This window comes from Rhamphochromis sp. 'chilingali', assembly GCF_963969265.1.
Source record: "Rhamphochromis sp. 'chilingali' genome assembly, chromosome: 13".
Taxonomy (NCBI): Eukaryota; Metazoa; Chordata; class Actinopteri; order Cichliformes; family Cichlidae; genus Rhamphochromis; species Rhamphochromis sp. 'chilingali'.
Window position 1 is genome coordinate 6,901,758 of NC_137940.1, and position 26,579 is coordinate 6,928,336.

At 38.1% G+C, this 26,579-nt stretch overlaps 1 protein-coding gene across 4 annotated transcripts in view; it reads right to left on the reverse strand.

The window, feature by feature from the left end:
- Positions 1-26,579, reverse strand: part of fstl5 (follistatin-like 5) — a 198,670-nt gene that overhangs the window by 128,560 nt on the left and 43,531 nt on the right. For all 4 annotated transcript variants that reach the window (XM_080900443.1, XM_080900441.1, XM_080900442.1 and 1 more), the window contains exon 4: positions 2,358-2,606. In XM_080900443.1, coding sequence (XP_080756569.1) covers positions 2,358-2,606 — 249 coding nt within the window. The remainder of the gene's footprint in view (positions 1-2,357; positions 2,607-26,579) is intronic.

The window sequence follows — 26,579 nt, forward strand, 5'->3', positions numbered from 1 at the left end:
ATATCAGTCACAGCAGAAAGAAAAACTATCCGGACTGAACAAAGGATGCAATGTTTAAAAAAAGAAGGAAAAAAAAGAGCCTTTGTTTCCCCCCCTTCTTTTGGCTCTTGTTGATCTGATATTGATCACCTGACACTGGTCAAATATCCCACTCTGCATTCCGAACAGATGCTGATGAGTGGGGAGGGGATAGCCTGACAGGACAGGGCACATGTGGCAAGCTAGTTAGGACAGTCACTCACAGGAGGATCATTGATCTAGATGCCGTTTTGTGTTTTTAGGATAAAATGCATGCTCAAGTGTTAACACTGCCTTACCTGCATCGCTTTTTTGCTCCCTTAACGTATTCCAAGTCATGAGGCTGCAGTTTTAAGATGGTTTGTATGCCGGCTCTTGTATTGTAAAGGGAATTGATGTAAATGCTTGTTTTCCTACCTACACTTAGGCTTTGTTCATCTTTAAATTGAACATTTCAGTAGTGGAAGAAGGCATACTTGGGTAAGGAGGATGTGCTGTTTGTTTTTGTTTTGGTTTATTTTGGTTTTACATCCCGAGAATGTTGTCCTCAAAACTCTCTGTAAGGAGGACCGCAGAGAGTTTCATGTGCGACACTATATAGATCCAAGCACCATTCCTAGTCTCTTGTGAAGTTACTTTTCAAAGTTAACAAGTATGTGGAGAAACCCTGTCAAATCAATGCAGATGCAGTCTCTCATGAATATTATGCATATGCTGTATGTGAGGATTTTTCATCAATCCCCTTTGACCTGAAAGGAAAAGGTGCAGAGTGTCAGGAGCTTTTACTTCAGTGATGTCTAGCATTGTGAAGGGAGAAGAGCCTGTTTCCGGGGACTAAGAATAATTGGTATGTTTATACAATCAATGGTAGAATGCAGTCAGCCTTCTCTGGGGAAATATGAACACAACAGCACTACCACCTGCTCCTACCTCTAAAGTGTGCTTTGCAAACCAGAGAGAGCTATATGACTGGTTTCAGGTAGCGTCCTCTTTGTTAAGCTCCTTTCACTATGCGGTATTAATACGGTAGTGTAAATGTAAATAAAATGTCATGGATGTCTGCATGTTCAGTAATGTGTTAATTTTGATTTGGTTATTCAGGCAGATTTTTTTTAACATCATCTGCTTGAATTTTGACATGACATATCTAAATGTGAAGCAAAGCATGCATCTTTTTCACAACCATAACTGTTCTGCTGATATCTTGCTAATTACTATGCTGCTTTTGATGTTTGCTTGTATAAAACTCCCACATGAATTCAACAACATTATTATTTTCTCTATGACAAGATGAAAATGCAGATGCCATACTGGATAACTGCTTTACTGTGTACATTTTTACCTACACCAACCATGGCTCGTTAAACAGGCTCTGACTCACAGTCAATTTTTGTGAGAAAGAACATATTAATGACAACAACAAATTTCTATATGTTGTAATACCCCATAAAATCATCAGTTGAAATCTATGTGGAAATTTCCACTCCGGATCTGGGATGAGAGAGCTGAGTGTAAAAGCGAAGCTCTCAATGAGCTGTGGGTCGTGACCGAAAGAATGAGATCGTGAATACAAGCGGCGGAAATGGGTTTCCTCCAAAGGGTGGCTGGCCTCTCCCTTAGAGATAGGGTGAGAGGTTCAGCCATCCGGGAGGGGCTCAGAGTAAAGCCGCTGTTCCTCCACATCGAAAGGAGCCAGCTGAGGTGGTTCGGGCATCTGACAAGGATGCCCCCTGGGCGTCTCCTGGGCGAGGTTTTCTGGGCATGTCCCACCGGGAGGAGACCCAGCACACGCTGGACAGATTATATCTCTCGGCTGGCCTGGGAACACCTTGGTGTTCTGCTGGATAAGCTGGAGGAGGCGGCTGGGGAGAGGGAGGTCTGGGCTTCTCTGCTTGGGCTGCTGCCCCCGCGACCCAGCCCCGGATAAGCGGAAGAAAATGGATGGATGGAATTTCACAACAGCAAAGATAGAGACAAAATGTAAAGTTTTTCTAGACGTTTCCTACACATGCAATTTTTATCGCCAGGTAACCACCATATTTAAGCACTGCCTTTAAAAAAACATTGCCCAAATAACCTCTCAGAAGTATTACCAAGATGACTGTCAAGTGAACAGATTTGCTTAAAGAAGATTTGCTCAAATCAGGACTTTTTACTGATGTAAAACATTGTTACAATAAGCAGTGGGTGTATCCAAAGGTATTTCTAATGGCAACTTAAATATGTTAAATCCTGCAAGTGACGGGGCCATTTTGACTTCATATACTGTTCATTACTAAAGGTACAAGGTGGACTAGATAACACATCTGTCATGAGAAATATGTCACAAAGCTTCTTACCTTTGTAGAAGCACTCTTCACTGTGCATGATGGTAATCCTGTGTCCTCTGATGCACGAGGTTCGGTGGAGCTCACAATGGTTCTGGTAGAGTTTCCCATCTGAACCGCACACCGGCTTGTAGTGTGGTTTGCAGTGATCCAAGCACTTGCACTCCCCTTGGTCGGTCTCATGATTGACCACACAATGGCGTCCCAAGCCACAGTACTTGTGTTCACATGGACCCGGATAGCTGTTGTGCCCCATAAAGCCTAGAAAACACACAATGGGGCGTAGAGCATTACACTTCTGTCTGACTTTAACTCGTGATCTAAACAGGTTCCTGCCAGACACAAATCGAAAGCCTGGATTTAGGCTCCTGTCAAGGGCTGGATCTAATTCAGGCTTTTTCACTGTCCCCTAGCCCCTCGGGGAATTCCCATCAATACAGGAAGGTGTTTTTCTCAACTCAAAGTGTCAGTGAGATCCATAAATTATGCAAGTCAAGTTCACTGTAAACCATTCACAGTAGGAAAAAGCAAAGAAATACATTTCTTTTTTTAAATTCATATTTACACCCGTGTGTCCTGAAAACCTCCCACTGAGTGGACTGATGAAAGAAAATGATTAACTAGACAAGCATATTTACAATAACAATCAATCAGTCAATCAATCAATCAGTTAACTTTAGTAGTTCAAAGACTCCACCCTTATGGTGAATGGATCCAGCAGCTCTTTTATTCCACTTCTCTGCTTTGAGGTTTCAAATATTTTATAAGCCTAGGAATGTGACAAGAAAACAGTGCAGTTCTATAAATTTGGGATTCACCGTCTTTGCTTCACTAATGAATATTTTCATTGTCGTCAATACAAGCTACAGAATTTCTATGGTCTTTTGATGGTTTCTATGATCTTGGTCTACTACCTAGGCTAAACCTTTTTCAGCGTGGCCTATCTAAGTTAACATCTAACACTGGCAAAAGTGCAAGAGCTACCTGAAAAAGATCAATATCCTTTACACAAACTCGTTTCAAATTTTTGATTTAAGGTTATCATAATGGGAAATTTTCCCTGTGTGCTCCCTTCTTAGGCAAAACTCAACATACATGTGCACAGAGGTTCAAGAGAGAATGTAACTATAACTGTGCAAAAGAACAGGAACAGGAACAATGAGAGTCATTCACAGTATAGTATAGTATAATATGTGACACGGTATTATTATTTCATTTCTAAATATCATTTTGTTCTGTAGAACAAAACCATGGTAACCATGAGAACATCTTTTAAAAACCTGGTGTTTCATCTCAATCGTAGCGATTATTTCCTACAAGATATAGACTAGTGATAATGTCATAATTAATCAATATATAAACTTTTCCAGTATTATTTTTGTTGGTATTCATTATATTTTTCTAACCATTTGGATCTTTTAAAATAAATTATGAACTGTTTAAGAAAAAGTCCCTAAATGAATTAACAGCTCCCTACCAATTAAGTTGACAAACAAGGTTAGAAACAAGGTCAGTATACTTAAAACTAAACTAAACTTAAATGGTAAAAAAACCCCAAAGAAAACTCGATTTTAAGAAAAAAGCACTGATACATTGTTGTGTTCCTAAAATGAACTAAAATGCAGACAAACTCTTGTTAGCTTTAGGTTTTGTCAGTTTGATCAAATGTGGCAACAGAACAAGGATGAGGAGGCTTTGGTCCAGATGTTTACTGGCACTTGACATGTTTACAGGACAGGTTTTTGTACTGTGAAAGCCATTACAGATGAGCATGTCAATGGCTGCATAAGAGGTGAGTCTGAAAATTATTTTTATGCACAAAATACAAGCATGACTTTTACAAGTCCAGTACGTTAAGGCATCAGTGTTTGTCTGAACGTAAAACATTTTGCCATGCCAAACACTAACCATATCATAATAAATTGAAAGCTTAAACTAAACGAACTAAAACTAAATATTTCAAACAATAAATATTAAATGGACCCACTCTTGAAACTAACAAATTAAAAATGGATGGAAAGAAAAAATTTGAAATTAAATATGAATAAAAACTCATGAAAAATACAAAACTCTAATAACTTTGATTGGAAACCACAAGGAGAGGGTTTGTTTACAAGGTCAATGTGCCCCTCAGTGTACATGTGCAGTACCTCCACCTTGCTGCAAGTGGGAACTGAATGACCAGAAGAGATGGAGCAGCTTGTATTTTGCAGTAACCAATGTATTTTCAAATAAAGTGACCCTTAAAATAGCAAGGGCTACAATGTCATTCAGTATTCATTGAATTCTAGGGTTAAGGAATTGAGGATTTAAAATGAAAAAATAACCAAAAACCGTATGTGTGAAAGGTGTCCTTGAGTAACAGATTTATTTCTGGAAGACTATAAGGTTGCAGTTCTGCAACAAACCCTGATCTCTGACCACTGTGTGGAGGAGGGGGAAAAAAGGAGGAAAAGACGTAATAAGAGAGCCAAACATCACAGCTTATATGGTGATTCAGCAGCAAACATAAATAAAATCATGAAGCTGTGTGATTTGTGAGGATGACTTCATTTACAAGGGGTTTTATGAGTGCAAGATTAGTGTGATTTTCTCTGTGGTCTGCCTTTTCAACCTGTATGAACACTAACACGACTTGACAGGCCACAGATCAGTCCGTACAGTAACCCATGAACCATATCAAATATATTGGCTTTCTAATAGCAGCCTGCCCGCTCTTGCATTGCCCTTTGGAATAGTCCACAAGAGGCGGAGGGGTATGTTGAGCGCAGAAGGAAAAAAAAATGAAAAAAATAACCTCAATCATACCTCTCAAGGCTGCACCCTGATGAACGTAAGGGAAGTCAGGCAATGACTACACGGAAAATGATTATAGCTTTGTCCACTACCTACTCCAATAGAGAAAAGGTCACTGTATTTATAGGCCTTAGTGTACCCTTATTTAAAAACTACCAAAGTAATAACACTACCCTGCAAATATAGTTCAACCTTTTTCTTTCACATGACAAAAGGGACATCATAAAGGCTGTAATAAAATATAAAATAAAAAAAACAAAATAAATAAAAAGAACACATACATATTTAAACACACACACACACACACACCTTCATACAGACCACCAACTGGTGTTAATGAATGAAAGCCCACCATGGCAAACAGCCTTATGGAGGAGTGTCATGAATTCTGTTTTAATGAACACAATCGCAACATGCCTTGTGCATATTAAAGAGGTGGAACTGGCTTTATGACTATGAAAACACACAAACACACACAATACAGAAGAGCCAATAGCGATACAGTTGTTTGATTGATGTACTTCCCTATCGAGGCCCTTACACTATAAGAGACTATGTGTCACAACAAGCTGTATCTTCCTTTTTTGTAGTTATTTATTTTCTATTTTCTCCAGCTTTATCAGAGAGCTGGAGAAATTCCTCAAATATTCAACATGAAATTAAATGGAAATTATTCTCATAACAGATGACATTTTTTAAAAATGTTTTATGTGATCGATAGAAACATTTTTCAATTCTGAGAATCTGCTCTTGTTCTGGGTTTTTAATCATAGTTTTTAAAACTACATCTAATTTTCATTTGAGACAATTTTGTTTTTTGGCTCAGTCCTACTCAAATACAAATAAGACAGTAATCTCACTGCAACTCATAGGAAACCCCACAAAAAGAATTTGCGGATGCAAAAAAAATTTCACATTCAATGACCAAGTAGTTGCAGCGACCAACTCTTCCCCCAGATATTGAGACTGCAAGGTGATTGCACAGGTCGCTGCTGCAAAAGCAGGAGGCAACCTAAAAATTGCAGTTGAGCTAAAACTGATTGTGATCACTTAAAGTCTGATGAAAGTCTCCAAACAATTCCATCAAATTGATAAATGCGGACAGATGGCAGAATGCCAACATGCTGCAATCGATTTACGTCATTCTGCACCAATGAGTCCAACTTGACTTCACTAGTTGTCAACTGGTTGTACTCTGGTTTAATTGCTATATAAAAGCAAGGTTGTTGATCATCAATGTGATACTGTTATTAAATTCCCTAACAACTACGTTGCTATTTATGGAGATTTTTTTTCTGTTTCAGATCTATGAGGTTTTGGCTAGACTCTGAATCTATGTAGTTAATGAGAATTTCTGGATGCAGACAGTACAACAGGACCCCAATCATACACAGATGACTGATTACACCTTATTGTCATTATATCACCACCTATCATCAAAGTAACTTTTAATATGGCAACTCATGGCAAGTTGTCACAGACTCTGATGCCCATCTTCATAGCAACCATTTCTAAAAGGACAAGATCGTAAGTTCATTGCACAGAGTCATTATAATATTGGCCATGCAATGGTCTCCGGTTACTGTTTTGTGACTATAGCATTTGATAAAGTTTAAGTGGCTTACAACCAGCTGAAATGACTTAGCTGTGAAGCAGATTGGGGTTTCAGAAAAGATAAAAGTCAATAACAGCATCCAAAGCATTTCTTTGCTGCCGAGAAAGACACTCACCCCCCTTACATACACTCTCTTCTGTATTGGGAATAATGAGAATGCATGATAGCTTTCAAGAACAACGCAAAGAAAACAAAAATGTTGGTGTTTAGCAATACTACAGTCTTTACCACTTTAGTTCCAGTTCATGTTTAAGAGTAGATTTTAGTACATACCTATACTCGAACTGACTTCTAACCCATATTTAGCTTTCAACTCTTCCAAAGCATTATTAAAAAAGTAGATTAAATATTAAAATAAGAGCTACATTTTGTCTACTTTGCCTGAGAATTATCGTAACAACTAGGCTTCTACTGGTAATGTTCACATAATGTAATTTCCTCTCCGACCACTGTCACTGCAGAGCACCGAATATCTAAAAAATATATAATGTCAATGCATTTTTGTTTTCCTTCCCATTATCCACTCCTAAAGCAAGATTATTTCTTACATAGCTATTTCGGCAAGTTGCCAGTGAACATACTGCATTAGGCATTTCATTTACTCAGAACCATATTACCCAATGCAAATTAGCTGCACACGATCACAACTCGTAGATCACAAAGTTTCACTTAATTTCCTCCACATAAGGATGCCCAACTTAACTGGAAAACTGTCATGTAAAATAGAAAAATAACAAAATAAGGTGTAAGCAGACCAGCATGCACAGATTTTACTCACGCTGCACACAAGCTGTTCACTACCAACCAATAAATATTGACTACAGAGAGGTGCTTCACTGCATTAATTACAATCTATGACATATTTAGCTTTGAGCGGGACAGTATAGTGCTCGATTCATTCACAGAGAAACCAAGATCAACACCATCTATTCACAGACAACCGCAGCAGATGGTTATAGAAATGCATTAAAGAAATAGCTTTGCTTCTGAGACCGGATCCATTACATTCTTTGTCGTTAGCATCACTTTATTCTTCCATTTATTAAAAACAACTTTTACTTTTGTAAAGTCTCCTTCTACAGAGATGGATATGAGCGGAAATCACAATAGTTTCAGGCTTTTGTTTTTATGATAATAGTTTGTATAATTATATGTATTTAAAGACAATGAGTCTAGAGATGTTTAAAAAAAACATACTGCATAATTTCAAAACTTCCTAGAACATCAGAAGAATCAGCTGAAAGACTTCTACAGTTTCACTTTTGAGGCTTTCAATCAGAAGCCTTCATGAATATCTGCCTTCAGTTTTAGCAGTCACACGTCAGGGTAAACAAAATGACTTAAAGTGGTGCGCCTCATTCATATCCCAAACAATCCCCCCACACATAGCCCGCATTATGCTCTATCCATCACAGAGGATTTAGACGGGATACAAGTGTGTACACTGTGACCTGATTGGAGCCAGTCAATTTGCTAGTTTATTAATTCCCCGTGGTGCACTGGCGTAATGATTATTCAGTGAATTTGCGTCGCACAGCGAGGCATCCTCCGTCACCAGCAGGGTCAGCGAAGGGCAGAGTCATCTGTTATCAGTATGCACATCCAACTGTCTGGCCATCAGCTGACAACAGAGACAAATGAGGGATCGTACACAGCAATTCCTTTATTGATGACCTATTGTTTTTCAAAATGTGGACAGAAATCCATGATGCCAAATCTTCAATGGGACCCTTAGGGTAGAAATGTAACTTGTCTTGTATACACCCACTGAGATTATAGATCATGTTCTACCAGTGGCTGAATACAATCTGTTTACTTGAAATATAATGCATGAGTCTCGCTCTGTGAAACTTCATTGCAGCTGATGCTTCTTTTCAGAGCAGCCAGTCAATTTGTTTCTCCTCTGCTTATTGTTTTATCACGGAGTAGTACAATATTTTTATTGTAACGTGCTATGACATGAACTGTCATTTGTAAACACACCACAACTTCTGCTACAATACCTCAGCTTAGGTGGTATTCTTTTATTTCCATGCATCTACTACACTAAAAACAAGAAGAAAACAAGAGAAACTGAAAAAATCTGACCTAATGACAACAGACTCCCACACCATGCAAGTTTTGTTAAAGGACTCAATAACACTTTGAGACACTGTGGATACTGACATATGGGTGGACTTAATAGTCATGATATGTGAGTGGTGATAGCAGACTGTAAATTATATAAAAGTCACATGCTAATAAAAGTTTTTAGCAACAATTTTTGAGTTTGAAAGAGTCGTTCCTGTCAGCTGGCTCACCGGAATTTCCTTTTTTTTTTTAAACTGCAGTTAGAATGAGGCTGGATAGCAGAGAAATTAATATTTGTGAAGTCAACACAGCCAAGGCTGACTAAGCAAAACCAGTGAGCACAAATTCTTTAGCAGAAAGTAGAACAAAAAGGCCAAAGTCAGCAGGTCAGAACCCAGAAATTGTCATTAACATACTCCCCAACAGAGATCATTTTTGCATAGTTTCGAGAACTGAAAGTATATTTATGCAGACTGCAACAAAACAGTGCAGCAACATGAGGTTTATAAGAAAAAGCAAAGGGATCTTAGACGCCCTATATCAAGTAGCTTCCTTTGATGATCAGGTCAAACACGCTGGGAAACAATGCCTTTGTGAGATTTATAATATTTGTTAGCTGTCTTCATCATAAAGAAAGCAAGGTACAAAGAATTTTAGGAAAAATGTAAAACTAAAACACTGGGGGGGGGTTTGCAAAATTTGTGATCGCCAAAGTTTTTTTCAACCCACGTTCTTGATCTAAAACATCTGACTCAGCTAAGCCTTATAATTAATCCATCTTTGTTCTCCACTAAAGGAGACCCATTATCCTCACTTTCAGTTCCATCTTTTTCATTGATGCTTTCTACTTAAGCAGCTTTTCATGAGCCACAGCTCAACATAATTCCTATTTATCTTACATTGAGGCTTTAATGCAGCCCTCAAGTTTATCTTCTGTTTGAAACAAACCATTTAGCTCTTTTTGCACTCCATTTAAACTAGCTTTTGTCTGATTGGTTACCCATTATCAACAGACGGTTTGAAAATCATGTGGGTGGGGCTTCTGTGTTCACAGCCAGAGGTTAGAGTTACTAACACACACTCTGAACTGGCGATTATTAAAAAACAAACAAAAACCCTTTGGTAACATTTATTGGGTCAAAAGTTTACATTAGTTTACAAAAAGTTTCCAAACACTTAAATTTTTTCTTTGAATTGTTCTTTTGCCTGAACAGCAAAATCTTTAATGACTTTTATAAACAGGAATTGAGTGCACAATTTTACTTTATTTTGGATTTTCTCCAATCTACTTCAAAATCAGTTTTGATGAGTTTGGCTTCATTGACTTGTTAGTGAACCCAACTGTGTTCAAGTGTCAACAGTCTAGCCATTAATTTGAGTGAAGCTGAAGAATTTAGAAATAGTCCTCCTTCGTCACTGCATCAACTTTGGACAATTTCCCAGGACCACTGGGAGTAAAACAGCCCTGGATCATGTTACATCATCATGACTGACAGTGGTTTAAAAGCCTCACCTCCTCGAAACATCTGTCTGTTTTTGGGTTATTCCTGAACATCCAAACCAATTTCCTCTCATTTCAGAGTAACACCTTGGGACCTTGGCAGAGTGGTTAATCGTTCACAGCCAAATAACATATATTTAACCTCTTAAGCACCCACGCACCCAAAGATGGGTGCAAAAGGAAGGAGACGCGGAGATCAGAAAACTACTGGGGGCTTAACAGGTTGAGTACAATTGTTTGTGCTGATGATTTTCAAATCTGCAGTTGATTAGAAATGACTCCAAGAGACCTTCCTACATAACTTATGTAAATCTAAAATTCTCATTCTCAGATCTTCACTGAGTTCCTTTAGCATTGTTCTGAATATTCAGTGCTGTCAAACAAATCGTTTTTATGCTGACACAGAGAAACTACCAGTAGCAGTAAATCATGACTCCTAACAAGAAGTTAATAGGCATTGGCATGATCAAGTTAAAAGACACTACAGAACCTTCAACATCACTTATTCAAAATTCGAATGTAAAATCATTTCACGCTGGACAAAGAACAGTATAAAGAAATTAATAAAATTGCATTCAACTTCTGACCACAATTGGTAGTATGCACCATTGAAACATACATAAGAAAAGAAAAAAGGAAAAATATGATATCATTAGATTAAAGAAAAAATTTGGGTTAATTTTATGCAAGTCATTTATTCATTCATTAAAATATTAGGATAATGTTATGTTTTAGCCTTTTAAGTTACATTCAAATACATTCATGGTATGCAAATGAAGCATTTAGCACTGATAACAGCTGCATAATTGTCAATTAGTGACAGGTATTACAGTAACTTTAAACTGCAGAGAAGTTGTCTGAAATTGTTTGATGAGCGACAGTTATTAAGTTAAAGTTACGTTAGTGCTATTGTGGACAGCTGGACATTGTAATTGACTGAACTACTGTTTGCATCACAGACTGAAAGGACCCTGACTCTGACAGAAAGGACCCTGAAAGGAGTCTGACTGTTTAAAATGACAAGCTTTAATGTCACCTTGGAAATTACTTAACAGTTCACCAGCTGTATGCTTGCTATATGCTGAAAGAATGGCACTGACAACAGCTGTTTATGCAAAACTGCAGCTGAATATTGAAGTAATCAAAAATGTAAAAAAAAAGAAAAATGAAATAAAAAAATCCCTGATTCAACATTTACCTTTAAAATCTTTCCGGGAGCTAAATAAACTTTTGTTCTTAACCTTGTTTGATAGAGTTCTGTGTTTTGAAATCTCAGTGTGGCGAATGGCTTAAGATGCAAAGACAATTAGTCAGAATTATCTCATTAAAAACCAAATGAAAATATGCCCTGTGCAGGTAAAACATTAACCTTTAGTCAGAGCGTGTAAGCAACACCAAGGTCCTGACAGATGTGACTCCAGTGTGCAGTATTTGAAGGGCATCATCCCTCCATGCATGCATAACGAGGTGAACACTGTGTAAAGGGATAACAGACGTACTTGGACATGGCCAACATAATCAGATTGTCTTTGCAGATGGATCAAAGCATTGCTATGGCACCAAAAGACAAGCTTTAAAACTACAAAAAACCCAATAGTGTTATGGAAATTGTCTTCCCCAAAGTGTAACAACCTGCACTCTTTGTAAAGCCATTCAAGCTTCTGATAACTCTGGTCCTGATGCTGACTCAAACAAACAAACAAAAAACACACACAGACATCCATTTAAGCAATATCATTTTGAAGCATATTTTTTCCTTGGACAGGCATCTCCGTACCTCTTTTTTTTTTTTTTTTTTTTGCGAATGCTTTCTATTCTCTTTGTAAACTCAAACTGTTGCTGTAGTACCTGTATCTGATGTTTTCCATTACAACAGCTCCGAGTCCTGAGGGAGAGAGCGAAGCGTGGTAAACAACAGTCAGGCGCTAAGCTCACACAGTGCAGAGTTTAGCTGGCCCACAAGGCCCATGAATAAGAAAAAGGAGATGCAAATTGGAATAAACAACAACTACAACAATCTTAAAACTTTACTTGCGCATAAACAATGTCACAGTCCCTCACACCAACTGACACTTCGTGCAAATAAGTTATCTGAAATCTCAGACGGTGAGCAAGTTCTTAAGTGGAGCGCTGCGAATACTGGAAGGCACAAGCGTGCACATTAGCAGCGGCAGCAGCAAAGTGTATTTTTAGCCAACCTGTTGTCATGCAAAGAAAAGGTGTAACATATTCACGGTTAAACATCTGACATCATCCAGTCTGCCATTACCTGCCGTTTTTTCTCAAACAATGGTTGCATGTAAGTCTGACCATTAGCAGCGTCTCAGGAACAGCAATTTCCTGAATGTCACCAATTTGTTGACAATGCATTATTTGTGACATATTTATGGAGAAGGACATTTAATGGCACTAAGCATGATTTATTTTCAGCCATCCTGAGCCGGAGGCATGCATAGTCTTGGAGATTTCATTTTAAAACAACTGGTGAATAATTTTCACCTAAAGACAGGAACCTTAACCAATAGAAAGAATTTTGAATCTTATAATGGATTGACTCCAGATAAATTCATTTCAGGCTCAATTTCCGATGTGTTTGTTAAGCTCGCAAACTTGTCTCTTTATTCAAAAATGAATCTTCTGCCAGGAAAAGGTGTTAAGTCTGGTCACTGCGACCCCCTTCACATTCAGTGCTAAATGATTTACTAAAGCAGCATGGTGGTGCAGTGGTTAGCACTGTTGCCTCACAACAAGAAGGTCCTGGGTTCGACTTTGTCATCTGAGGATTCTGCATGTTCTCCTTGTGTTTGTGTGGGCTCTCTCTAGGTACTCCAGCTTCTCTCTCAGTCCAGTGACATGGACACCTGGGTTGGCTGGAAGACTGTTTACTTAGCCTGGCAGGGTGAAGGACACTGTCTCAGCTGAACTATGGACACGCACACATATACTGATACTGATACTGATAAGCACTCACTGACGCATCACCCTCCCTACCCCGGATCCAACGCCACCTCCAACGCTTACCTCCCCTCTGATGTGGACATCGGGTCAGCTGAAGGCGCAGTCGAAGATTGCAGCGGTCCCAGATCAGATGTACACACTGGAACACTTTCCCATGTTGCTTGTCTGTGTTTTATTGTGCTATGGTGTGTTGACAACTGTGCATTATCCTTTTGTGTTACACATTTCGATGTTTTTTTTCCTCGCTACCTAGCCTGACCTGTCTCCCCAATGTGATGTTTGTGTATTGTATGTACGATCGGCAAGGTCTGTCATCTCGGTTGTGGGCAAAAGACCTGCAACTGACAAATAAAGGCAATTTCATCTCTCATCATCTCTCATTTGGTTAAATGGTGACTGCCCATAGGTGTAAATGTGAATGATAGTCTTTCAATCTGTGTTAGCCCCGCAGATTGGTGACCTGTCCAGGGTGTAACCTTCCCCTTGGTAGCTGGAATAGACTCCAGTGCTCCCGTGACCCTGACAAGGATGAGTAGATGAGAATGGATCGATGGATTATCTCCACATTTCATAAGTGAACAAACATCAGTTTAAAAGGTAAAAAGAACAGGCTGGTTACACTGGCAGTCTGGGCTTCTGACAACAGTTTGTTCCAGAACAATGGACTCCAGAAGGTCCACGAGAACAGACCATAACTCACTATATATCAAGAGGGTCTCCAGTTTAAACTTCCTCAGTGTCCAACTGTCAGAGGACCTGTCCTGCAATAGACACACCTATGCTCTCAGTGGCCAGGAGTTAGCTTCGTGAGGAAGCTAAGGAAGGCTGGGTAAATAAAAATTCCCAGTACTATAAAACACATGCAGCGCAAAAAGATGCACTCCATAAGAAAATAAAGCTTGAATTATATTTTCTCCCTTCTATATTTAGCTACTTAAGGGTTTACTTAAAATACACACTATATCAATATGTTTAAAATCAGCTCTTGCAGATAATGAACAGCTTACACAGCTCAAAATTGATATGAATGTAAATGTGCATAATTATCAATTTTTCACCAGAACACTGTCAATTTAGAAAGCTCCTGGGTTTTGAAATATCAGAATCAGATTTAAAGTTGTTCTCTTGTTTTTTGTCTTCCTTCTTCCACAAACTACAAATTTGTCTAGGTGTATAGAGACAGATGCATTAACTACACTGGAAGTACATTTGGCATGGTTTCCCATTCGTTTACAAATTGTTTTCTGGTGATAAAAGGTGTCAAAAAGGCAGGCTGTTACAGCATTGTTATCTTCGGCTTTACACATGGCACGTCAAAGACTTGTTTCTGTCAGCCCCAAAGGTAACGACCTGCTCAAAGACCTATATCCATCAGCGTCGTTAAGGTGTTGTGTTATCACCTGCTGAAATGCACTTCTTCCCCTACCAAATGCTAATTGCAACATTGTGACAACACTTTTACTCCTGGTGGCATAAACAACTCTTGAACTATTTATGAGTATCTATTTGAGGTATAAGAGCTTTTTCAAGCCTTTTAAGCAGAGCAACACACTATGTTTAAAACATTGATGACTTCCCTTCCACCTCGATGACTTCATTCCACAGCCCTTTCACTAAAATACAAAGACAAAGTCTTGGGGAAAGAAAAAAAAAAACATTGTCACTTCTTATGTTTCCCTTTTTATCATTTTACTCACTGTGTGACTGCAGGTCAACATATAACTCTGTTTCATACTGTTACATGGTTGGACTATATATTCCTAAATTTAATTTCCCATGTTCTGTTTGATAAATTCAATCTAGTCTGACTCAACAAGGAACGGAGGACAAATCCTTAAAATCATTTATAAAGGGGAAAGCCTATTCCATTTTAATAAAAGCTGAGCTCTGCAACCTGCTGATCTGAAACCCTGCCAACCTCTGCATCTCTAAGTGTCGTATAAAAAATATATATATAACAGTTATGTTCAAGAGAAAGCGTTTGCATTCACATTTTCGACATTTAACTCTTATACGAGACAACCGAACAGTGAAATCCAATTTCCTCTTTAACAGTAAAAGCAGCCAGAGTAGAAAGTGCAAGGGTCAAAGCCACTACGTGCTGACAAGAATAACTGCAAAATACGCTCTAGTGTACCTTGAATTATCACATACTATGAAAACTTGTTAGATACAGAAATTCTGCAGGGGGGGAAAAGCATTACGTCTAAACAAGACAGGGACATTTTCAGTTCAGGTAAAAGGACGGAGATACAGACGGGGGTGTTTACTACTCAACATCTATCTTGTCGCCCTCTACAAACACAACTGACAGCACATGAATAGACTGTGCTTCGTGTTTATGAAATCTAAAAGAGCACCGAAGTCAACTCACGTTCAACTTATTCATAAAATGCTGTCTGACATATTCATCACAAACCACTTTGCAGAGTACACAGCAAAATCTCCAGTGTTAAATTAACACTGGAGAGTGTCTATATGGGTCCACACCTCTGAGTGTTAAATACAACACTGTTGAGTGTTAAATTAACACTTTTGACAGTGTTATATGTTTAAAAGTAACCTAGTCAGTTTTGAAGATTAACAATGGCTAACACTGAGCAGTGCTGATTTTCTAACACTGGAAAATAACTCAAAATGTTAGAAATATTCGCTAATTCGCTATACACACAAAAGAAATCTTTGGATTGACATGTACTGGGTGTGAAAAACAATGCTTTTAATGCTTTTAATGCTTTTAATGCTGCTTATGTGACCACTGAATATTTTATCATGTTTCTCCTTTTTCATGGTAACCTCTGTTTTCACTCCCTTCCTGTCAACACCGAAGTAAGTGCTTCTGGCTTTTCGGTGGACCAGAGGCAAGCACGTTTGCATAGGCTGCATACCCAAAATCACTCTTTACAGCCAAATAGCTACACAAACACAGAGAGACACAAATGCAGCAACCCCAGTTCCACTTATGATGATGATGCACACTTAAAAGAATAAAAAAAGAAAGAAAAGATAGATAGCCTAGATAGCCATCACTCTAATGTGCACCTGTTTTTATTCAGTGACCATACTCATTACATTTTCATTTTAGGATGTATACCTTCATCAATGTTATGCAAGTTGTGCTGTGAATGTGAAATGTGTGAAATGTGAAAAAGACCAAAAGAAAAAGCATTCAATTTCAGGGACAACACTAAGAGAAGTGTGTTACTTTTAGGCACTTATAGTATCTGTATGTGTGCTGGTTCCTGGCTGAGTGCACGTGTAAGAGTGGATGAGAGCACCTGGTAACCACTTGGCAACTTTCCGTCCCATTTCATTCCCTGGCCTAATGACTGAACGTGGGCCAGACTCCTCTCTCAGTCTGTCCACATCAGGATGCAGCACTGAGAGCGTTTCCACCAACAACCCCATTTATCAGAGATTGCCGCCTAATTGTAAGCACCCTGCGCTACTCCCATTACTACTTCACATTACAGTGGGCTGGATGGTGGGCAAACAAAAAGACAAGCAGCTTTCCTTTTCAGACCTCATTTCTCTCTCCCTCTTCCTCTCTCTCTCATGAACTTTGTATGGCTGATTCTGCATTACTATATCTCTGGGTGAAATATTGACATACAAAGATAAAAACTGTTTAAGTAAATTCAGTCCAATGTAAAATGTTCTTGCTCAAAGCATTACACGCACTCCTGACATTTAAGGTAATATTTTAGAGGAGAGAGATTAACACATCTCTCTCATACAAAAAGAGATACAAAAAGAAATGTTTCTGTTTATATTGACTGTAATACAAACCTGACTCTTACTACTTGCACCAAATAATTTTGACATATTTTGTGAAGAAACTATCAAACCGAAAAGGCGAACTCTTCAAAATCAAGAAACAGCTTTCTATGCTGAACAATAAAACAGGAGTAAGAGTTCTTCTTTCCCAAAGCTGGATATTTCCAGCTTACTGTATGTACTACCATTCACCGAAGACCAGCGACCAGGGGGACTGAGTTGTATTTATTAGACCTAACTGTTAAGCTGAGTCTTCAGAATAGAATTTAGTTGATGTACCAACCAGAAGTAATCCTAGTCTAAACTAAAACAGGCTTTGTAATGTTAATGCATATGACTATGGCTGTTTTCTACCCCTGTCTAGCTCTGCCTTGCTAATTTATTTTGGATTTGCGGCAACAACTCACGATCAAAGGAAAGGAAAATGCAATTTCACAGACTCTGAAATAATAATAAAAGCATACAAAAAAAAATCAAGAGTTAAAACATTACTGCATGAGCACACCAATTGCCAACTATTGCACTTCAGTAACAAATACTAGGAACCACTGTAAGGAAAATATGGAAAGAGCACCTGATAAAGACAAAAACTTGTTTTTTTTAGTTTGTTTGTTTTTAATACAACGAAGCAGCAGGCATGCTCACTGCAAATCACTATACAGACTGATGACTTCATGTATTTTTAAAAATTCATCTGCTTTTTTACCAACCATCTGATGAGTTGTTGTCCAGCACAAACTCTGATGACAACTCCCTTATAAGTTAAAACAGAAAAAGAAGGCCTTTCATTGCTTGCTTCTATTCTTAACTATTCTCTTCTGCTTATCTTAAAATCCATATATGACACAGTAGTAATATAAGCTGTAGAGAAACAGCAAAGACTTTGACTTTACATCAACTCTTAAAAAGCCCCAAGATTATGGCCATTTCTAGCAGACAGTTTGTCACTGTAACAAACGCTACAGCTTTCTAGTAGGTACCTCTCCTATTTACCATCTTTACCATCTTCTGGTATGCTATAAAAACAAAACTCACTGGATTTGAGTGAATTTGCATGCACTGTAATAAGGTGCAACAAGTCAGTTTGTGAAATTTCTAGAATCAGAAGAAAAACAAATGTGGGTGTTTTTGTCAAATAAACTGCAGCTAAATCGAACTAAAATCATACAAGTCCAGTGTACTCTCACTCACATCAACTTCTTATCTCAATCTGCATGTGATGAAATTAGCAGAGAAAGACAAAATAACACCTGAAAGCTAATTTGGGAACCGAGTGTGTTAGAAGACCTTAGCTGTTTAACACAAGCACACTGTTGCATATAAAGACTGCCTGTCACTGCTCTGAGATTATGTTGAGTACAATGGAACAAAGCTGGGTGAGAACTTAAAAAAAAAAAACAATAAAAAAAAAAAAGTTATACCTAAATGGGTCAAGTATATATATTTTTTTACATGTTTGGGCACTGTTGCAGTTATGCCATTCACATAAAAGGAACATTAAAGTTAATCTAGGCTGAAAGCCGGAACCGACCTTCAGGATAATATCTCTTCCTATGATTACTGTGTTGACCTTCAGATGGAAAAAGAAGCACCGCTATTGCCAAGCCTTCATCATTATCCGCTGTAAGTAGCATGGGTTCATGCAGATCACTAAGAATTATTGATGAATCTCAATTAGATTCGTCTCACTCCATTTAATTCTACATATTCAGGATATGGTTTGCCAAAAATTATGGGTATCAACATCCAGGGAGTCATTTATACACTCAAGATGACTTTTGATGGTAATATTGTTGATCTTGCTAAGTGTGCAGCACGTTATGCTTCCTTTGGCAGCAGCACTGATGATCGCCATGACACCCATCACTCTTTTTTTTTACCCTGTGTCTGTTATTATTTTCAAATAAGCAGTTTAACGTTCTTTGAAAGTTCATTAAGCAATTCAAAGACCAGAAAATAAATTACATGCCATAACAGTATACTAGGATATGGCTCATAAATGCTATTCTTATGGCCTAGAACAGCCAATGTGTTTTCATGGGTAGTAGCTCATTAGACGTCTGTACCTCAGCAGGAAACATTTGAGTGGTTCACACTATGCTGAGTCCTGCTGGTTTACATCTTAGTCATCTAATTAGGAACTAACTTACACCTGGAACGCCAGGTGAGCGCAATTAATAAGCATGTAGGATGAAATACCAGGGTGCTGTAGAAAGCCATTTTAAAATCAAGCTAATTTCGGATATGTTTTTTCTCCCCATGAAAAAATCGACCTTTCTCATATCACACAAGTAATGTGTTTGTTCCATTTAAGATGTTCCAGTATGCTAAGCAATTTGATATGTGTAGCACAAGACAAATGCGCTTTCACAGAAAAAAAACGACACAAAACAATTAAGAAACTTTAAGAAACCTCAACTTTTACCAGATTGTTTATTCTGAGTGTGCAGCATTTAAAGATAAATCATTTGAATTAAACAAGATACCAACATAAAATAGCACTAATTTAAAGTTAAATGCAATTTACCAAAGGGCTGGACTGAAAGAAGAGGGGGAAAACTGATACTAATCTGAACTCTGTTGGCAAGACTGTATAACGGTCTACAGGTTGCAGTAGTGTAAGCTGAGTAAACACACTGTAGTTTCTAGTTTGCTCATTTGTCCCTGGCAGGAAACAAAGTGAGACTGCTCTCTGAAGATATTAGAATAGTAGTACGTTAACACAAAAAGTATACAAGTACCAGCAAGCAAACTGAGTTTATGACTTCTTACTAATGTGGATGTCTGTACCTATTGCATCACATTATTTTGAAATAAGCAGTTTTAAATTAAGAGTACATTAAACTTCTTGAAAGATGGACAATCATGAAACGTTTTGAATGCTGTGGTTTGTCTTTGTTTTTTTCACCAGTTTGTTGTTTGAGGGTTTTTTTTTTTTGGTTAGTTTTTTATTTTGTCTTTTGTTTTTTTACATGTAGGTCTAAAATAAATGGTCAGTTTTAGTGTTGTTGCTTTTGCCCACAAAAATACAACTTATCAAATGAAACAAAACAATATTGTTAAATTATTAAATTTGCTTTAGTGTGTTTTTTTTTTTATCTTGGATTGTGTGTGTGTTGGTTTAACAGTGTTGGTAAGCCCACCCTCTAAATGCTTGTGCTATAGCTTGTTTGATGCTCTTTAGCCTTTTCTGCCATCTTTGTTGTCAAAGGTCAGGACAGCAAAATTAATGTGACAAAAAAATGCAGCTTCCCCATTAATTTCACTGACATGTCTACACTGGGGTAGCAGGAGTCCTGACCCCAAGGAGGCACAGGAGGCCAGACATGCCTAGAAAAATCATTCAATATAACTTCAGCAGCCCTGGCCAATCAAACAAAACAATGACCCCATCTGATGTTAAGCACTCTGCGGCATACAAAATACTTTGACTGGTTTATAATAGGATAATCAAGTCAAATGCCACCATAACTTTACATAGTCTTTAAAAAGTCCTGCTTAATAGAAACAACTGTACAGTGATAAGCCTTCAAATGACCATATTACAGTTATTTTGTATTACACGTAATGCCAGAGGTGGTGTAACTAAAGATTAGAAGGACAGGGATAATTGTTACTCAGCTGCTAAACACTATTCCTCAGAGTATTTAATACAGACTGTATACAACAGAACAACATACCCATTATGACATTACCCATTGTTTGGAAACTTGTATTTGAAGCCTTGATTTTAGTATTTTTGCCATTTCCGTCACGATATTCTGAAGCCATTGTGAGGATAAAATTATCAGCTAACAACACTAGAAAGCTAAGTAAGGTAGCATCACAAAGACACAAAGTTATATTAATAAAACAAAAGTTTCAGTCGCCAAATCTTAAGCACAGACTTCAGGGCCAGGCTGTTAGTACAATTAGCCAAACAGCAATCCATTATATTTGTCAGTTAACTGAATTAAAATCTTCAAAAAGGCCAAGAGGTCCAAATTAGTGACTTAAATTGGCAGAGGTAAAGTCGTACAGTCAACTAGGAGTGCAATTGTTGGCATCCACCTGGCACTGAAGGCAGTCATTTATTATTTTATTTGTTTTTAATGCAGTCGTTGTCATGACAGGGAAAATTTGTTGTAACGATCAGAAACAGCTGGGACTCTACAGGAACTGACTTAGGCGGCCATTAGATGAACCGCAGTGTTTGGCTTTGTGTTATACAAATTTTAAAAAGGATTCCTTATTCAGGATATCAGGCCTCAGCTTGTTAAGACTATAAACACAGGCTCATTAGCTACGTCACTGGTTCTATAACAGGATATTGTACATGGAAAACCCATTTCAGACACCCTTAAAGTTGTTTTTTTATAGTAGGATGATGAGCCTAAAAAAAAGAACTGAATAAAAGATCTCCACTTGTAATATCATGCATTTTTTTGATGAGTGTTTCGCCTGTGCCTTTAAGGTCATATTGCTATCAGACAGTCTATGAGCTATATTGAAGGATCTGGGCATCAATTTAAAACAGAGCATGAAGACCTCCAGTGCAAACACAGTCTAACGCTTTCTGAAGTGCAACGTGACCAAGCAAGGTACAGCTGGCTTTTTCCCCTGAGAAGGTGAAAGTGTTGTACCATACAGTATTTAGGGCAGACACGAGTGTCCTCTAATGGCTTAGTGGGTCAAGGAGCATAAGTGGCCTGTAAAGCTAGCCACAAGGTCCTGCGGGGATTCAAAAGGCAAATCCTATAGGGCCTTTTTTCTGTTTTTTTAAACCCAGCCACTCATCTAAGACTGACTGGGGTGCTCATAAGCAGATGGTGCAGTGTAGTCCCATAGCATCTCTTTAAAACTGCTTCCTTCCCTGCCCAGGAAAAGACAGCACTTCATGAATCTACAATAACTTGATTAAGACTTACTGTATGAAAGCCATTACAAATTCAATTGTGGCAAAACAGTGACGCTAGATGGAACAACAGGGAGTCTTCCAATAATTCTGTCTGAGAAAGGTGCAGAGGAACGCAGCATTCACCTCTCCTCAGTACAGCTGTGACGAGTTATTAAAAGTGCAACCCAGTCCCAGGGGGTGGTGTGTAATTTTAGAATTAATATAGAATTTAGAGCTTGGTGTTTGCAGCTTTTGAATTATTCAAATGTACTGCTATGGGCTCGGGTTTGGTAGGAGTAAGCAGTAGGCAGTTGCCGTGCATACAAATGAATAAATTACGCGAGACGACATAGATTAGAAGAACATAAACATTTGTGCCAGGAAACAAAACAAGATGTTTGCTCTTGTGCAGAGTTCAAATCTGAAAGGCTGTAACATACTAATAGGAATAGTCCACGTCTGTAAGGAAATCTTTCATCAGCAGCCAAATTCGCACGTCAGCACTTCACCTGTTCACTCAACAAAAATACATAAATCAACACATTTTCTGCAGGTATAAGATTTGACTCATCTGCTAAACTTCAATGGTATTACATGATTAGTTTTTTATTGTTTGATTTTTGTGTTTATATACATCAAGTAAGTAGCAATAACTATACAAAGTAAAGCACAAAAGTGTGGTTGTTTATATTGGACTCTGGTGACTACTCGTGTAAAATTAATATGAATAACAGAAAAGCACCGGAGAGATATTCATGATATACATTCATAGATATTCATAGTTGCTTTAAAATGCATTTATAATTAACCGGTGGGCCTGGGTTTGATTCAACTGAACTCCAAAGCTTTCCTCACAGAACAAGGCTATGGTGCCAAGTGAGAATACAGGTTCTAAACCTAGGATGTGCTCACTATAACTAGATCAATACTGACCTGTATTTTGTTTTGTGTGTTTGAGCACATGTAACGGAGTGTTCAACACAGCTGAAGGGGTGTTGATTGTGTCCGTCTGTCAGTCATCCATCTATCCATTTTCTTCTACTTATCTGGTGGGCCAGGTTGCATGGGCAATAACCTAAGCAGAGAAACCTAGACCTCCCTCTCCCCAGCCAACTCCCCGAGCTCACCTGTGGGAACACAGAGATGTTCCCGAACCAGTCGAGTGATATGTGTCCTGTGTCTACCCCAGGGCCTAATCCCTGTATGACATGACCAGAACTCCCGCAGGAGGTACCCAGGAGGCATCCTTGTCAGTTGCCCTAACCATCTCAGCTGGGTCCTTTCAAAATGGAGAAGCAACTCCACTCTACACTGACGCTCTCCCGAATGACTGAATTGAAGGAAGTGACAAGCCTCCAATCAGAGAAAGTTCATTTCTCCTGCTTGAATCCACAATCTTTCTTCAATCACTACCCAAAGCTCATGACCACAGGTAAGGGTAAGGATGTGGATCGAGAATCTGTACAGGGCTAAAAAATGTAATAAATATTTGATGTTGTGACCATTTCGCCAGCCTATACGACAGTAAACATGAAACTACAAATTGTAACCCTAAACTTATTAGGAAACGCTAAGTGAGAATTACAGTCGGGGCAGAGCATAAACAAGTAAATTAATAAATAACAACACATAACCAATTTCAGGAAAATCCATTTATGTTTTTGTGCCAGAAGGGAGGGAGGGAAAAAATTGGCTAACATAATAGAATATTAGGTTTTTATATCACCAAATATTTGTATTAGTTTTAAAACTCCTTTATTAGTCATGCTGTAAATTTAATCTTAGAGGTTCTCATTCCCATTCTGACGAGCACTCTGTTCACCATGTGGGGCAACTTGAGTTAAGCAACTTTCCCAAGGACACTTTGGGATGTGTTAGGTGGCAAATCTCGAGAAACAAAAATACCCCAATGCAAAACATTATTCCCCTCTCTCTGACCAAGCTTTTTAATATCGGAATCATACATCTTAATATGAAAGAAAATCAATTGTTGGCTAAATAAAACAAGGTTCTCTGAACACCAGCAAGTTTATTTTACTGTGTCTTGTTTATACACTACACCAGCAAAAGTCATTAATCTTAATAGTGCTGCTACCAATGACATTTCTTACATGTAATGAGAATGGGAAGACAATCTTAAAAAGCTCAATCACATGACTAAATCAGCCCATTTATTTTGTAAAATTGCATTTCACCAGCAGCCCAAGGTCTTCCTGTAGTATGCATAACAAGCTCGCTTAGTGTGGTATGTGCTCGTTCTGGGACTCCAATTACCGAGCATCCTGGAATACGTTTGGCATTTGTCTCTTCCTTGCTGACATTCAGTTCAAGTTTATAAGGCGCTTCATTCATTCCATCTATGATTTTTTTGTTTTGCTTTGGCATCCACAGTAAATGCAGGAATGTAATTTTCATCCATCCATTTCACAAACTGCTCATCTTGTTCAGGGCTGGACAGGTCGCCAGTATATCACAGGGTAAAAAAATATAACAGTCTCAGACAAGAGAACACATTCAAGTATGTATGAACATGGAAAAAGACAGAGAGAATTTCTCAATAAACCACACAACAAAACTAGTTGTGAAACTGAGGGGGAAAGCATTTTAAAATAGGATTCTTGCACCTTTATAATTCTTCTTAAAATCAAAAAATGAGAATTCATATTGAACAATGATGAGATTGTATAATACATTTTGGACATTTTATAAAATATCAGTTTATATCAGTAACGTAGTAGTTACTGATATAAACTATGAGAGAAAAGCTATTCATCAGTGCAATAATATCTACAGCAATATTTGACAATTTCTTTATCGCACATGACAGTAAAGTCTTGTATTTTGGACTGTTGCTCAGACAAACCAAGGATTTTGAAGACACTTTTACCACTTTGATCTGTGCTTTAACTATTTGCACTATTTAGAGCTTCTACTGGTATACCTACACCAAACTGTTCGGTTTTTAAGATAAAAGCTACAACTGCAAAAAAAGTCAAATTCAACTTCTGGATCTGTATTTTTTTGTATTCTTATGATTATATTCAACATATTTTCTATACATTACAATTTGTCAGATTTACTGTGCATTACCATGACTTTATGTATTAGAACAACATCAATCAGTACAACACATTAAAGAGTCACAATTAAAAAGCATGGGGTTTTTCCTGTTATAACCATGTTTGTGGATAATATTAGACTTTGTTGTTGTATTTCAGTGGATCTGTAGAAAACCCAGAGATAAACAGTGGCATCTTTAAAATACTCTACTCTAGCATATTTATTTTCTGTGAGGGTAAAGCTGAATAATAAACACACTTTTTCATCTGTTTTAGTATACAGGAAGAGTCGGTGTGGCTTCTGTTAATTAAAGTAAGAAATATCAAGTTATATTTGTGAAGGAAACATTAATTAGGTAAGTGCCCTGCTCCAGATGTCTGCCCTGTAACTACATCTTAAAACTAATAAATGTATGTGATTGCTGGTTACCTCAAAGTTGACCAAGTGACATGAAACCACAACAGCTTTATAAACTAAATTTGGTGGGGGGGACTTTTATTCTGATCTTGACTTGCTAGATGTCTATTCAATCCGTTAATTTTGACGTAGCTTCTAAAACTGGGCCTTTTAATGCTAAATCAACCTCAGTTTCACAATAACGAGAAGGCTCCAATGTACATGGTGATACTTGAATAATTTATGATTTTCCCTACAGTTTGCTTGCCTTCTCGTTATCGCGGCTGGAAATGAGTTTGCTGAAAACTGGCCAAAGTGAGAGCTCCCCTCTCGGCTTACAGAACATGGTGCATTAAAGTGAATCACAGCAGACAGCTGGGGCCGCCCTTTATGGTAATGCGCCCTCTACAATTACTGCTTCGACCTTCCCTGGCAAGGAAAAATGGGGAGATGTCCATTTAGCGCCCCTTTCAAACACTTAGTGGCAGGCATGTTGGGCAGCAGGACCACCTTTTGCCTGACATTGACTCTTGTTTAGAGGAGAAAGAGAAGACATTAGAAAGGTGACGGGTTGACAGATGAGATGTATCTGTCAACCAGCAAGAAGAGCATGGTGCATTAATGCATCACCACTGTCCAGATCCACAGAGGTAGTTGAAGCTGGTTGGAGATAATAGTGCCAAGTACTGCTGCAACTATCAGTTTTTTCCTACCATTTTATAGAAACCCAGTTCCTAAAAAGGTTGGGACACGGTGGAAAATGTACGTAAAAACAGAATGCAATATGTACAGGTTGCACCTCCATCCCATCAGAGATGCAGGTTTTTTAAGTTAGCACTGATAACAACCTGGATGGTTCCTCTCCTCGTTGGTCTTGAGAATGCAACATGCATGTTTTTCCAAAGAGAATTTCAAATTTCGATTTGTCTGACCAAGAGAAAAGTTTTGCAAATGAACAGAGCCACACATTAAACTCAAATGAACATTATCGATGCAATAACTGGTTAATATACTGTGTGTGTGTCCTGAGTACATTTTTAAAAAATTACATTTAAAGTTAAGGTTATCCAACTTTTTTTAGGTTGCTGGACCTTCACGGCACAAATTTTTTTGTTAAAGCTGAGAACGACTGCATTTGGTGTTAAAGATAAATGGCTTATTGAAAACTCTGCGCTGCATTTTTAA